The 15,278-nt window shown below is 44.2% G+C and overlaps 1 protein-coding gene across 1 annotated transcript in view; it reads left to right on the forward strand.

Annotated features, from left to right (window-relative positions):
- Nucleotides 1–10,675: 10,675 nt before the first annotated feature.
- The window catches only part of HHIP (hedgehog interacting protein), a gene marked incomplete at both ends in the record, with an annotated part of 67,661 nt that continues 63,058 nt past the window's right edge, over nucleotides 10,676–15,278 (forward strand). Inside the window, one exon of the mRNA XM_084204298.1 lies at nucleotides 10,676–10,942. Within this exon, the coding sequence (XP_084060424.1) occupies nucleotides 10,676–10,942 (267 nt within the window). The remainder of the gene's footprint in view (nucleotides 10,943–15,278) is intronic.

Consider the following 15,278-nt stretch of genomic DNA (forward strand, 5'->3'; position numbering starts at 1 on the left):
GAAATTTCATCTCCACACTATTTTACATTTTATTTTGAAAATGTAAAACTGTAACTATGAAAAAGAATGTATCTTTACCATTCATTTGAACAGGAATATTTGAGTATTCGTGTGCTTCTGACATATAATGATACAACAGATCCTCAGTTCTTTTCTATCAGGACAGTAATAAATATTCCACAATGTTTATAACTTGTGACTCACAAAACATCAAACCTGTATGACAAAGCACAAAATCTCAATTTTTGTTGCTTTATGTCAAAACAGCTTCTCAGAGCCCTTGATAGCAATGAAAAAATGCATGCTTATTACATGCAGTAATTTAATAACACAAACTGCAGTGTTCTTTTCTATTTTGTGGGTTGCCATACACAAAGACTGTATCTTACATGCCAAATGAAGCAATGAAACATTATTCTCATTTAAACACTACAGAAAGTTACAGCACAGCCTGGCTAAATAATTTTCTGGGAAGAGTTTAGGTTTGGGAGTAGAAGAAAAATTCCTATTATAAACAAGTACTTAGCACTTAAGAAGTGCTTTGCATCTCCACAAGGCTCCTCAAACAAGTACATAAGGATTGTGAGCATTGTACAAGTAAGGTTACTGAAATGGGCATCTTTCTCTAAGAAAGATTTAAAAAGAACTGTTTTCTAAAGTAAGAATCAGAATACACTGCAATAGTTTCTGTTTCAGAGCTAACCAAAACCCATGGCTTCCCCATGCCTCAAAAGTAAAGTGGTACATGAAACAATTTTATTGTCCTATCAATGCACGACTGAAAATATTCCATATTAATGTAACATTAATGAGTATAAAAAGAAACCTAAGTATGCAAGTAAACAAATACCGTAGAGATAGCTAGCTGACATCTTTGTACTCACAAGAAATAAAGTATCAGCTGAAGTTCAGGTCCAGAGGAGAAGGATCTCCACAGTGAGGGGAGGATCAAGACAGAACAAGGGGTAATGACTTTAAACTGACAGAGGACAGGTTTGGGTTGGATATTAGGGAAAAATTCTTTACTGTGAGGGTGTTGAGGCACTGGAACAGGTTGTCCAGAGAAGCTGTGACGCCCCATCCCTGGAAGTGTTCAAAGCCAGGCTGGATGGGGCTCTGAGCAATCTGGTCTGGTGAAAGGTATCCCTGCCCATGGCAGGGATGATCTTCAAGGACCCGCCCCCAACCCAAACCATTCCATGATTCTATGATATGAAATTCAGGAGAACCTGTTGAATGGGCTCTAGATCAAGCCACAATTGAGAGGATGATGCATATGTGAAGGCACCTTGATTTCATTACTCACTTTTCCTTCTCTATTTTATTGCTAATTGTTGTTCTTTCCTTTTTTCTTCAGTATTTTTTCAGTTATGGTCTCATTTTATTATTCATAAATCTTAACATTCTTCAAATAAAAGATATTTATCTAGTTCTACCCATCAGTGTCTGCAACTGATGTCTACATTGAGAAAGGATGTAAAAAAAAAATCATAATTAACCCATTTAAATATTACACCTTTTCAGAATTCCCTCATGCTACTGGGTGGATCTCAAGATACAGTGTGGAATCCTATTCCAGAAATCTCTAAAATAAAGGTCAGTAAGAAGAAAGCACAAGACAGTATCTCCATCAAGTTGTTTTTCTAGAGGTGTCCTGTTTATGTCCTACATGACTCCCTCCCTGTAGGAAAGCAGAAAGATAAATAACTCACAATTACTATGTTACCTTCTTGAAATTACATTTTTAACATCTTGTTCAAATCAGTATTGAAACTTTAAAACTGTGTCTCATATCCAAAAAATACTGGAAAATTTAGAATTATTACCTGCCCACTCAGCTCTGTCAAAACAATTTGATTGTGCAGACTTCCAGACTAGTTCACTGATTTCTTGGTACAACAGCACTCTCAGGGAACATGCAGCTGTCACTTAGAAGTGTTTCCCAAAGTTTTATCTATACAGATTACCTCCTCCTGAGACATGCAAGTGCCCCTGGTGTTAAAGTTCAAACCCTATGGAAAGCCATGCTTGGTGGAGCGATACACAAACCTCCCAGAAGAACTGAACATTTGGTGTGAGGTTCTACAAAAAAAAACAGAGGTCCAGAGAGAACAACCCACACAGTCCCTCTGCTTCTTCAAGCTGCCAGAGGCACAGGATTCAAATGTCCTCAGAGCCTTCCTTCCTTACATATACTCAGATAAGCTTATCATATACAGTTCCACAGAAGTACATCTCAGACTCTGCATTAGAAAAAAAATAACTGCTGGAACAAAGAATTCCCTCGTGGACACCCAGCTGACCCCTGAGTTTCCAAAAAATGTTGAGTAGCAAGAGAAACTCATCTGACTCCCACTGATACTTGACTGATTTGCTAGCAAGATTCAAAAACCTGTCCATGACATAGACATTGTCCTGCAAACAATGTATTTCCATATTAAAAATCACTAAGTATCATTATTCCACTGGATGGGTCTCAAAAAATTGATCCCTCATGAAAGTCAATACTATATCTGAGTGGTGACCTACACCTACTAATCTTGTCCCAAACACAGAAAATAGTCTGTAATTTTGTATAGTCCCTGGAATGCTATGATTCTGTTTTACAATTTAGGCTTTATTATAAAAAATTATATTGGGAGTAGGAAAAGTTAAAAAGCTGGAATAGTGATGACTTTAAATCATGTTTTTGCCCAAATTAAAACCAAATCTCTGTCGTAAGGGTTAAGTGCAGTCTGTTTACCTCATTCAGACAACATCTAGTCTGCAGTGACCATTCCTTGGGAAATTAGGGATTCCCTCACATCTGTAACAAATTACATGGAGCAGTACAGCTCATCCTTAAAGTTCATTTGATAGTGATTGTAATACATGCCTTAAGGTTAGGATGGAGTGCTTAACTCAATCACTTGATTATATGCAGAATTTCAAATGCTGCAGAAGCCAGACTGCATATGGAAGTTCTGGAATTGAGGACAACTCACCTGGAAATCAAGGCTGTTATTGTTCATATCCTACCACAGGCAGACCACATTCATAGGGAGAACACTACTATTTAATGGAGACAGAAACATGCAGTAGACTAGAAGGAGTTTTCTATTAGAGCTGTCCAGGAACAGATGGTTCCAGCATCTGCTATTGTCTCTCCTTATCCTGGGCAATTTTTTAAAATGTGGTTCGGCCTTAAGTTCAGTCAAAGTTCATCTGGCATCCACATCAGTTTACATCTTTATCCAAAGATCTTCTTTGTTCATGCATCTTACAGTCAAATGAAAGAAATTACTCACACATTGCCACCTGTGTGTGAACCCACCACCTACTTAGATTTATTTCTCACCAAAGTTAATGGACTCTTTACCTTAAGGTTTGAAAAATTTACACAGTCCAATCTGTCTTTGAAGACCACATTCCTGGCAGAATAGTATCAGGCTGCAGAACCAGGGAGTCCCAAAACCTGATGGTTTGACAGTACTCTGTGCAGCTGAAGCAGCTTTATGACCACATCCTAAGCTACTGCCCAAATGAGTGCTGGCATTCTCTGTTAATTACTGTGAACCTGAGTATGGTTTTCTTGGTTAAAGGTTCACTACTGTACATAATCTAAGATCCACAGGCTTGACATTTGCTGTGCCTCACAGGAGTGGGATTGGGGGGGTGGGGGCAAGCAGGGCAAACCGAGTGGCTTCAGTGATAGATTCCCAAAGAATACCCTCCGTAAGAATTAGCTTTTTACAAAATCACCTGCTTCCACGAGCTTTTTCTTTACATGACTGGGACTCAGGCTACAGCTTCAATCCTCTCCAGACTCATCTGGTCAGGATTCAGGTTGGTAACACAATGTTCCCAATGCCCCTTCAGGGAAACAAGATGGAAAAAGTAAAGAAAAGAGAGGATAAAATTTGCAACCACAGGTCAGTGGAGGCTGGATAGGCACCTGGAAACGCTGGCCTGGTGTATGTATGACATTGCACAGAAGTGCACACCAGCCTGCAGAGCTCATGTGTGATGCCAGAAACACGAGGCAGCATTCAGCACCACTTGGAATCGCTTAACACAGCAGAATGACTGATTTGGGGCAGGTTGTTAGCACAGGGCTGAGCGTGAGTGTCAGGTACACACCCCACGTGCAAGGGCCCTGGGTAGCTCTGAGAACAATGCACCAAAGAGCAATTGTAAGAGAGGCGAACTCCTTACTTTCCAAAACATAAATTATGGTACTGAACTAGAGACATCTTTCTGAAAGCTGCATCACACATATGAATTGGACACATGCTGTTCCAGAAAAATATATGGCAATGGTTGCTGATTCCACTGTTATTTTCCATCTGTGTGAGAGAAGTTTTTGTATTGTTTGTAAAGTAGTCTCAAGTTAATTTGGCATATATGCCCAATATGCAGCAATGCTGTACACGGTGCCTTACCATGTATTATACAAAAGCTACAATGAAGAACTTCCCCAGGCTTCCACATCAAATAGGAATTGACTCACACCGATCTGTGGAACAAAGGGAAATGCACATGCACTGCATCAACACAGGGGAAACCTGTGGAATCCTGTCTGACATCCCAGTCATTGGGCAGCTCACAGCAGAGCCTCCTGACAGTTTACTTTTAACACTGCCAGGGGAAAATTTCCATCTCCACACTCAGCAGGCTACAAAGAATACTAGGCACAAATATTTAAGTCCATTATTTAGTTCTGGCATGCACAATATCACTTATTCAGAAAGACCTATTAGTTTGGTAAGTATTACAAGTATTTCAGAGTTCCCCTGTTGACATCTTATGCAAATTGTTCCTACAGCAAGTTATGGATACTTCAAACACTGGAGCAAGGCACAACATACACGTGGCTTGTAAACTGCAGTACGGAGTGGGATTACCACAGTCCCTGGCAGGAAAGAAAGATTTTTCCCACAGCAGCTTCCTTTGTCTCTTTGTAACACACATAAATAGAGACCCGCTGTTGAGGTGAATTACAGCAGGTAGTGAAAGTATGCAGGCTATAGGCAAGAGGGCCTCTTGAGTCTTCATTCCCTCACAAAATGCTTTGCTTTATCTGCCTCCTAGTTAGACCAGCCCTCATTGCAAAACTGAGCACACGTAATTGAAGGTTTGTGTTAGCAGCTGCCGTGATGTGCTAAAACAATCCGCAGGTCTTAATCCCTGATGAGCCAATCAAGTGGAGTTAACATCAGTCCAATACTGCTTTTGTACACAGATGGGAATCAGGGTTTTTTGAAGTCTTGTGTAGAGAGGAGACCCATTAGTTTACAGACTCAAATGGTCCAGGTGGCTTCAGCTGGGTTTGAAGATTTGTAAGAGCCATGGGGAAATCTGTGGTAAAGGCATACCCTAAAAACCTTTCTGTGACTGTCTGGGCACCTATTTTCCCATAAAAAATATCCTAACAAGCCCTGTTCATTCATGCTATACCAGCTTTCACACCTTGTATTTGTGGTATGCAAAGACAAGCAACATGTTATTCTCAACCCCATGAAATTATGTGGGCTATAGTATAGGGTGGGGACAGCCAACCAGAAATGTTTTGACCAACTGAAAAAATTCTGTTACATCACAAACAGAAATATAAGCAAAAATATAATGGTTTTATAAACTTCTGAATAACCACAGACACTTTAATGAAACCATTCCAGCAGTTTTCCTTCTTCATTACCAGAGGAGCTGCTACAGTGACTGGACTTGTGGAGTTCACAGCTGTGGGAAACTCCTGCCATTAAGACTGTCCCAGAGTCAGAGTTTCCTGATACTTCAGTTCTCTGCCCTGAAGCCACAGGAACCCCAGCCCCAGTGATTCAGCCCGGAGCCAGAAAAAACTCTCAACTTTACTTCTAATAGGACTCTCAGGACAGTTGGGCTTTCACCCAAAAAAAGCCAGAAGCACAGGAGCCCAGACTGCCAAACCTTGAAACTCCTGCCCAAGTCCTCATTCCAAATTTCCAGATTCCTCTGTCTCTGTCCATCTAGCTGACAGAAAACAGGGAGATGGGAACTTGAAGTTTCAGGAGCTGCAGCTGAGGCAGGAGCCTCAGAGCTTGGGCTCTCAAGCTTGGTGTTTTTCAAAGTAATTTAAACAAACTATGTGACCTTTAGAAAGATTTTTCTGCTTTCCTCTCTAAATGAAACATACAAAATTTCAAATTAAAGGCACTTTTTTTTTTTTTTAATAATCGAATCTGGAAATGGAACTCTAGTTTTGAGAATCTACAGCAGAGAATCCATGGCTGAGGATTTCTTACTGGTCTATGACACAGAGTAATGCCAATAAGATCACAGAATTTTAGAATATTTTAAGTTGGACGGGATGCATAAGGACCACCAAGCCCAACTCCCTGTTCTTCAGAGAACTACCTAGACTGAAAAGGAATCACTGGCTTCACAAAACATCCTAAGGTATATACAAGGACTCAGTGAAAAGTGTAATGGTAAAGAGATATGGAGAGATTTCACCCTCAAGTAAATGTTCTGAAAAAAAAAAAAAATTCTTTTTACAAAATAAGTGCGTTTCAGAAGTTCAACTCAAATTCCAGTTAAAACAAGAGCAGAGTCACTCTCCCAAGAACTGAAGTCCACCTGCTTTATCTAGCTGTGTTCTTGATACACAGGGGTGATGCTACCCTACTAGGATCTGGAATGCCATAATTTCTAAGAATATTGTAATTTCATAATATCATAATTTCCAAGCCTGCTCCAACACTGCAATATTCATCCTCATGGCATGCCAGGTATTTGCCACCTATGCGAAAGGCTGGAATTCAGCTCTGATGAAGACACATCTTACCCTACAAAGGCTTAGCTTTTCACAAGTGAGGTGACCACATGGGAAGCTTCCCTGTGAATCACAAGAGTATGTAAATCTGTGCCATCAAACAACATCTTTTGGCAGTTTATGGATAATTTGATGCTAATGTTTGCTTCTATCAAACCCGGTGCCATGAAATCACTTTGCCCAGGTTCTGCACCTATCTGTAAACTCCTGTGATAACTGTATTTCCCAAAAGGGACTCTAGCTGCTACATGTAACTATGCATTTCCTCTTTTGTTCAAACTAATGGGGAGTCCCTGGACCTAGAATCATTGAATCATTAAGGCTGGAAAAGGCCTCCAAGATCACCAAGTCCAACCTTTGACTGAGCACCATCACACCAACTTGGACTAAATGCCACGTCCAGTTGTTTCTTGAACACTCCACAGACAGTGATTTCGCCCCTCTCTAGACAGTCTGTCCCAATGCTTTAATCATCCTTCCACTGAAAACATTCTTCCTGATGTCCAGCAGGTCCTCAAACCAGAAAGCAAGTTTCTTGGTGCAGCTGAATTCCCTTGCAAAATATGTATAACATAAAATAATTTGAGAAACAGTAAGTTCAATCAGCCTCACACTCTTGACACATTCAATCCACATGATACAGCTGCCCAAGGACATATAATTAGATACATAATAATATCTATTAATTAAAGTAATGGTGTAACTAAGCACAGTTTGTTTATCTCCCAGGCAAATCTAGAAGAAAATCTAGCTACACTCAAACAGTGTGGCAGAAATAGCTTCCCTTTTTAAAACTTTCTAACCCTTTCACATATTATTGCACTGTAACACAAAGATTCTTACTTATATCCTATAAAGATTCTCACTTATATCCTACAAAGATTCTCATCACATCTTAAGAAATAAAAGAATTTATTCATCTCACTTATGGGATCATCATGCTTAATTATTTCTAGTAATGAGCCTCATGTGACAGAAAAAAACCTTGGTGGCCTTAAAAAACTGACGTGTTTATTATCCATATTTCCTATGTGTATGTTTTTACTTTGTAAGTATTCCCTTATCTCTGTTTATTAGGGGCTGGAAGTCACCTGAAGTTAACACTCTGAGCTGGCATATACTAATACTGATCTTAACTCTGCATTATTAAAATGAAAATTAAATTCTGTATCAACCAAGAAAAATACTTGATTAGAAAAGAAGCCAACTTGTACTTTTAAAGAGTGGAAAGGAACATTAGATTAAATCAGGTCTTCTTGCACAAAACCTCGAGAATCAGCAATTTCTATTCAGAGGTTTTAAAGAACATTCAACCTTCTTCAAGGTTGCTTATACATTTTTACATCACCCCATCACTACAGAGCTTGAAGTTTTGAGCACTTCATATTATACAAGGTCAACAGTACATTCCATAGAATCTCTGGGAAATGTCTCCATCATAGATCCAAGTAAAATTTCTGTGTAGAAACAGCTCTTCACAAACCGTCACTTCTTTCTTAGTTTGGCAGCTTGATCTAAAGCTCATTTTGGGAAATCTTCCCCTAATTAGTATACCCCAAACTCACCTCCTCTGAGAACTAGATCAGGTATTTATGCCTGTGCAGGGGTAGAGACACACAGACCTCCCGCTCTGTCCTTAGGCCACTACAGTTCTGCCAGTGAACCCCTGTGAGGGATCTGCTTGGGAATAAAAGTGACTTTATTATGATACTGTTATTCTGCTGTAGACCAGAATCACTTTCACTTCAGAATAATCTAAACAGTACCCCTGAGCAACGCAAAAGGCACAGCTGCTGTCGTAGAACTGCACTGCTATAGTTCTGCCATGTCAGGTTGCTTATGGGACAAGTTTGTGTATTGCAAAGCAGAACTCTTCTCTAAAACTACAAAGCAAGGATACTGTACCTCAGGAGTACACCCTTATTCCACTCACCAACATGAGTGACAAAGCCCAATCTGCACCACAGGCCTTCCCTACTCATGTGGATGTGGCTGAAGCCTCACTTGGGAAAACCTTCAGTCAAATGAGAGCCAGTGGCAAGACAAGGGCTAGTCGTGAGTTGCCTTCAAAAATGCACTTGAAGGGAGAGGAAAGAATCTTTCTGTCTACTGAGTAATTTATCTGATGTGCTATTTATCCATGCCAAACTCCTATTTAGTTCAGTGCGGCTGTTTAAGAGCTCAAGTGTAAATATGAAGAGACCCGCTTTGTTTGGTGAAAAACCAAGGGCCTAGTCAGTACAGAGACACCAGTGCTCATGAGGAACGAATGCAACACTTCTTTCCCTTTCTCCCTCCTAAGGGGACTCTTTGGGTACATGCCAATTTGTTCTCAATTTCTGGGATGAGCCGCCAGTCCCTGGCAAGCACAGCTCTGACTTTGGTTATGCAGCTGCCCTTCGCCTCCACGTCAGCGGCTGTAGCTGCACCTCAGCCACCTCTGAGGGCTCATCCTGGGCTGGGGTTCTCTGGGCTTGTCTCTTCCCTCCATTCCACCCATGCCGGCCCTCCCTTTCTGAATTGCAAAGCAATTGAAATTGAAAACTGAAATTGACTTAGAAATTGAATCCTGGCCTTACAGGTGCTTTCTTGCCACCAGGCGCCGGGTACTTGGATCTTCCTGCTCCTCCCACACACAGGTCTCCCATTCTCGGCACACCGGGACCACGCTCCCCCCTCCATGTGCCATTCCCTCACAGCTTTAGAGATGGCCGCCGTGCCGCCATCCCCAACAGCTTGTACCTTGGTCACCGCGCCCACACACTGAGGGTCTGCCAGCTCGCGGCACCTTCGGGGCAGCCACGGCACCGAAGCCCCGCTGCAAGAAGCCCCCAGGAGCTGAGGGCAGCTCCCGCCGTCGACGCCCGCCCCGCGCTTGGTCCCGCGCCTCTGGAACCTTCCGTGGCGTTGGGGACGAGCTGCGGGGGCAATGGGCGGGCGCGGGCGAGCCGACCCCGAGGGAGCCCTGCCTCGGGCGCCTCGGCCGTCGGGAGCGCAGGACCCACCGAGGGCCCTCGCCTTCCGCCGGGCACCGCCGCGATCCCACCCGTTCCCGCCGAGAGAGGGGAGCGGGAAGCTGCCCGCCCCCTGTCTCTCTCCCTCCCTCTCTCCGCCGGCCCTCCGGGAAGCCCGGCTCCCGCTCCCCCGGGGCGAAGGGGGCAGCCGGACCCCCCGGCGGGGGGATCTCCCGGGGCGGGGCCCGCCGCCGCTCCCTCCCGCCGGGCGCGGCCCCCGCGCCGCTCCCGGCGGGCCCCCACGGGCGGCACGCGCGGCCGGTGGATGCCGCCGGGTGACGTGCAGGGCGCGCGGTGGCAGCACCTCCCCGCGCGCCGCTTAAAAAGAAGAAGAAAAGAGGGAGCGAAACATGAGAGCCCGGACGAGCCGCAGCCGCCGCCGCCGCCGGCAGCAGCAGCAGCAGCAGCAGCGGAGGGGGCATCGCCCGGCCCGGCCGCCGCCGCAGTCCCGCCGCGGGGACACCCTTCCTATGGGACGACAAGTGAAGGGCTGCTGCCGCCGCCCGCTGCCCGGCCCGCCCCGAGCCTCGGCGCTTCGGCGCGGCAGCGGCAGCTGCTAAAAACCTGTGCCGCTCGCACAACTTCGCCGGCTTCGAGCATCCTCCCGCCGGGGCTCGGGGGCTCGGTCCCCCCCATTCCTGCCTCTTCGCGTCCACCTTTCGGAAGAAGCGGGGGTGGCCGAGGTGCTGTTCCTCCGTCGGCTCTTTAACCGCCGCTGTTATTATTCTCCTCCAGACTTTCCCCTTCTGGGGGAGGGAGGTGGTTTCCTGATCTGAAGTGCAAAGAAAAGTCAGTGGGATTCCCCTCCTTCCTTCTCCCCCCACCCACCCCCCCACCCCCGGTTTGGGTGCATTCACACGCTCCCTCAGGCATGATGCTCAAGATGCTGCCGTTTAAGCTGCTGCTGGTGGCCGTGGTTCTGTGCTTCTTCGAGGGGGATGCCAAGTTTGGGGAGAGCGGCGCCCGGAGGAGAAGGTGCCTGAACGGGACCCCGCCGCGGCGGCTGAAGAAGCGGGACCGGCGGGTGCTGTCCCCGGAGGCCCCGGGCGGCGGGGAGGCGATGTGCCGCGGCCTCTACCCCCGCCTGTCCTGCTGCTCCCGCTCCGAGGCGCAGGGTCTACCGCACGCCGAAGCCAAGGTAGGCACCACCTGGGGATGCGCCGAGCTTTGGGGGAGGTTTTTGGTGTTCTGGGCTATTTTTTATTATTTCGCGCCGAGCCGCGCACCGGCCGCGAACCTGCCGCGTTCCCACGCGGGTGGTGGGGGCGATGCCGCGGCGGGGGCCGGCCGCTGCCGCCCGGGGGGCGAGGGCGCGGCGGGAGCGGGACCCGGCTGTGGGTCTGACGCTGGCTCGGGAGGCGCGGGGAGCCGGCTCAGGTCCGCGCCCGGAGGGGACGCGGGCGCCCCGCGGGGGGAGCGCTGTGCCGGCTCTACCGCCGGCTCTGCCTGCGAGTTACTTTCTGCCCTCAGCGCCCGAGTTGCGGGCAGGACCGGCCGCAGGTACCGGCGCTGCCCGGGCGCGGCTGCGGGGAAGGGCGGAGGAGCCGGGCGGGCGCCCGGCAGTGGCAGCGGAGGGGCTGTGCGTTCGCCCGGCGGTGCCATCCGGGCTGGGTTTTTTCTGGCGTGAAAGATCGTGTCCAGTTTGCTTCACATGCTTACTTCGGGAGGGGGTTCGGATAGTGGCTTGATGCCGGTGTACCAACATTCCGTGATCTCCGGCCGCCTCGGGGCCCGTGTTACTCTCGGTTCCGTGTGTCAGCGCCGAAAGCCCCCCGAAGTGTCCGCTGTGGAGCCCCCGTCTCCCGGCTCTAGCTCAGGGCCGGTGTCTCACCAGGTGCCGTGAGATACTCTGCCTTTCCACATTACCTGGCAGCCTCTCTGCCCAATTTCAAGCTGCGGTCATGTGAAGGGAAGCACCTCCTCTGCTCACCGATTTTTCAAAATTGTCAAGTTCTCTGCATCCTTTACCAAGTTAAATTCTGCTTATCAGCCTGTTGCTTAGATTTTCAAACGCGTGAGTACCTAACCAGGCAGGACTGTGTTTGATAAGCTGTGCTGTGCTAGCCAGTGCTGCATCCGGGGGTATGCACGGGGAGGGAAGTTGCTGAATAATGTCATTAAGAATCACTGCACATGAAATAAACAATCAGGTGCCTTAAAAAAAAAAATTATTACTTTTCCTTTTCTTTCCTTTTGTTTTTTTTTGGTTTAGTTTTTTTTTTTAACATTTCATCCTCCTTTAGGTTTAATTAAGAATTCCTCAGTTACAACTCTCTAGTTGTCAAGGTCTGAGAGACTCTTGGAAAACTTGTGTTTCAGTCTTGCTGGCCCAAGCATAATAAAAAAAAAATACCCAGCCTGAATCGAATTTTTATGCTCAGTTCACGGTAGATTTCACTCCATTCTCATGTAAACAGCTTCTACGAATCAACATATGTGTCTGGGTGGTATCTCTCACTTTGTTTTGTAACAAAAAGCCATATTGCATCATTTAATTTGCTCAAGTCATGCAAATAGGAAAAAATCAATAGGACAAAAAGGGGTCGACTTATCCTCCTCCCCACTAAACTGCTGCCCACACACAGAGTCCTGTTGCTTATGGCAAAAGAATAACAACAACACCATTGTGTTTGTTAGTTGGTTCACTAATGGGTGAAACTGGAGAACATCATTCTCCTTCAGTCCCCAGCTCTGTCCAAATGTTCATGCCTTTTGAGGGAGCATTTGTCCTACCCCCTCTATTCCCAGATGATTGAGAACTGTCTTACTGCAGGTTTTCAGCTGCAGATCTCTCTTTATTCATACCATATGCAGCAGCAGTTTGAGATTCAAGGCAGATATATTTCTTCATGTTGTCTAGAGACAGTGTCATTAGGCTCCTGTGTGATGATTGAATTAAACTATAACCACACACAGATAACCTGAGAGATCTAGCTGGGGAAAAAAAAAAGTAAAAAAAGAAGGGAAAAAAAAAAGAAGAAAATAATAAGGACTGGAAAATATGTCCTTAATTCACCCTGTTTGCAATGTCTCGGTGGCATATATACTACTGAGATTATTCAGTGCTTGGAGACCCTTGTGGTAATTGGTTGAATGCAATAAACTGGAAGTTCAATTTTGGTTAGTTTTCCATCCCCAGGCAGTTGAAATGTTTATTCTCTTCTTACTATTACTTTAAAAGAGCTTTTAATTCCTTTTCAATGGGTTTTTTTTCTTACTGACGGTACTAAAAACCTGATGTAAATGTGAGGAAGTGACCACAGTACCTATTCCTGAGCTGTTGAACCCATTTCGTATTTTCTTTAAAATATAAATTACATTTTTAAAGCAATATTATTGTACAGGGTTGCAAAATCAGACTTTTTTCACTGAAGATTAATTTTAATGAAACTCACAAATCTGCTTTATCATATCTGATAAAGATATATGATTTAAAATATGTCAAATTATGTAATTCATAGTTGACAGAATGGGGTGGTCATTCTGTAGAAGACTTGGCAAAGTATTATGGTATACATTTGATTGTAACTTTTCTAAAAGCACATTTTTTAAAACTGTGCTCTACTATAGTTCCAGCTTTTTAAAACTCCATCATCTACCTACATGATGGAGAGGCCATGCCATTAACAGAAATCTGAGCACTGCCATCTTTAAAAATAAAGAAAAATTAATTGACCATGCTTAGTAGACATTCTAATAAGAGCCTCTTGGTTAAGATGCTGGGTCCGTGAGAATTTTTGATCAAATTATTGATCTGTGCTTATAAATGAAAACACCACCTGCAGTTTTGGGAACAATAATGGAGCTCCCGTAAAGAGCAGATACTACACTGCACTGGCTCAAGTGAAATATTTGCATCCTGTTGTTGACATTTAACTCTTTTATTTTTCTGGCAATATCCCCTTGTTTATGAAGGGCTGCTACATCCCAGCCAAACAATGTAATATCAATTTTTCTAAAAGTTTGCTTAGCCTGACAGGCAAAGAAGTCCTCTCTACCTTGGATGGTTTCACAGCCAAGGCTGTCAAGGAATGGGTGAAAAGTAATTGTTTTCAAGTGTGCCCTTTTACAATCATTTGTTTGCTCTGGCTCTTTCATGAACAAAGGCTATTGTTGAACACATCCAACTAAACAAATAACTCATCTTGGGGTCCCTTTAACAGCTGCCTTAGTACAATGATCTATTTAAATATTACCCTAAAATTGAAACTGAGCTCTTTAATGACATAATCCAGCACTATAATACAGAAGAGGCATATGTTCAACTCAACAGCTGAACAATCTCATCAGCACATGATTTTTAGACAAAAAATGCTTGTATATCAAATATGGCTTAATGCAATTACTTATTTCACTGGTTTCTTCCTTCTGTTAGCATCAAAATTCTACTGGCTTTCTCTAACTAGATATGACAGAGTCCACAAAACAGATGACAATATTAGTCGTAAAGAATTTCTGTCTCTTGTGTCATCTTCTGTTCCTTCTTCTTTGCAGACTTTCTTCTGTTGATAAACCAATTTAGTATGCTGTGCTTTCCTGTGCATTCCAGGATTTATCTTACCTTTAGTCTACCCGTTCTACTTTCATGTGGCTAGAGATTAAAGGATGATCTTACAGATGTTGTAAATTAGTCAGCAGCAGGCGTAATCATTATTAGGCATGTTGCAATAAATGTTTGGAAGTTTTACATATTTTCCAGAGCGCAGTTAGTTTAAACCACTGCAGTTTGATGGTTTCACATACGACTTTAAAAATTGAAGCAGGAAATTAGTTTACATTTCTTCAAAAGACCAAAGCCATTGTCAACTTTAAGGTCATTTTCAAAGTAGACATCCAACTGAAAAAGCTTCATTTAAATAAGTATTTCAGAATCTGCTTAGAACTGGTTTAGTATACTCCAGGATAAATACATTATCGATTTACTGAAATTCAGAAGAGAGACTTGTCCTATCTCCAAGCCAGTACAGAATTACACATCAGACCTCACACAGAGCAAATGTTACCACCCTATTTTGCTTGAGCATTCTAGAAGTTAAGTAACATTGTACTTGATTTTCAGATAATTGATTGACTCTCATTCCTTAATCTTCCGATTAGCTATTATATGACCAAGATTCATTCCAGAAATGACATGAGGGGGTGAATTCCTGTGGTTAATTCCTGGATAGCAGCTGCTCAGGGGGATTAGGATCCTTTTGTCTTAACTTTGAGGACTGAAATGTTGGCAAGCTTGTATCACCAGGCAACGTCAATTACGTTTTCCACAAGAAACAGTAAATTAGCTTTGCCATCCTGTAATTTATTCCCCCCCCCCCCCCCGTTCACAATGTGTTCTGGAGCCTTCCAGTAGAAGTATAGTTTTCTATCTGCATCTCTGTGGAGTTAATTCAATAAACACACTGAATATTTACCTAGTAATACCTTGTGTTTACTTGTACTTCTAAACATACCATCACACTGTTACCACAAGAAAG

This window comes from Fringilla coelebs (assembly GCF_963513975.1).
Source record: "Fringilla coelebs genome assembly, chromosome: 4".
Taxonomy (NCBI): Eukaryota; Metazoa; Chordata; class Aves; order Passeriformes; family Fringillidae; genus Fringilla; species Fringilla coelebs.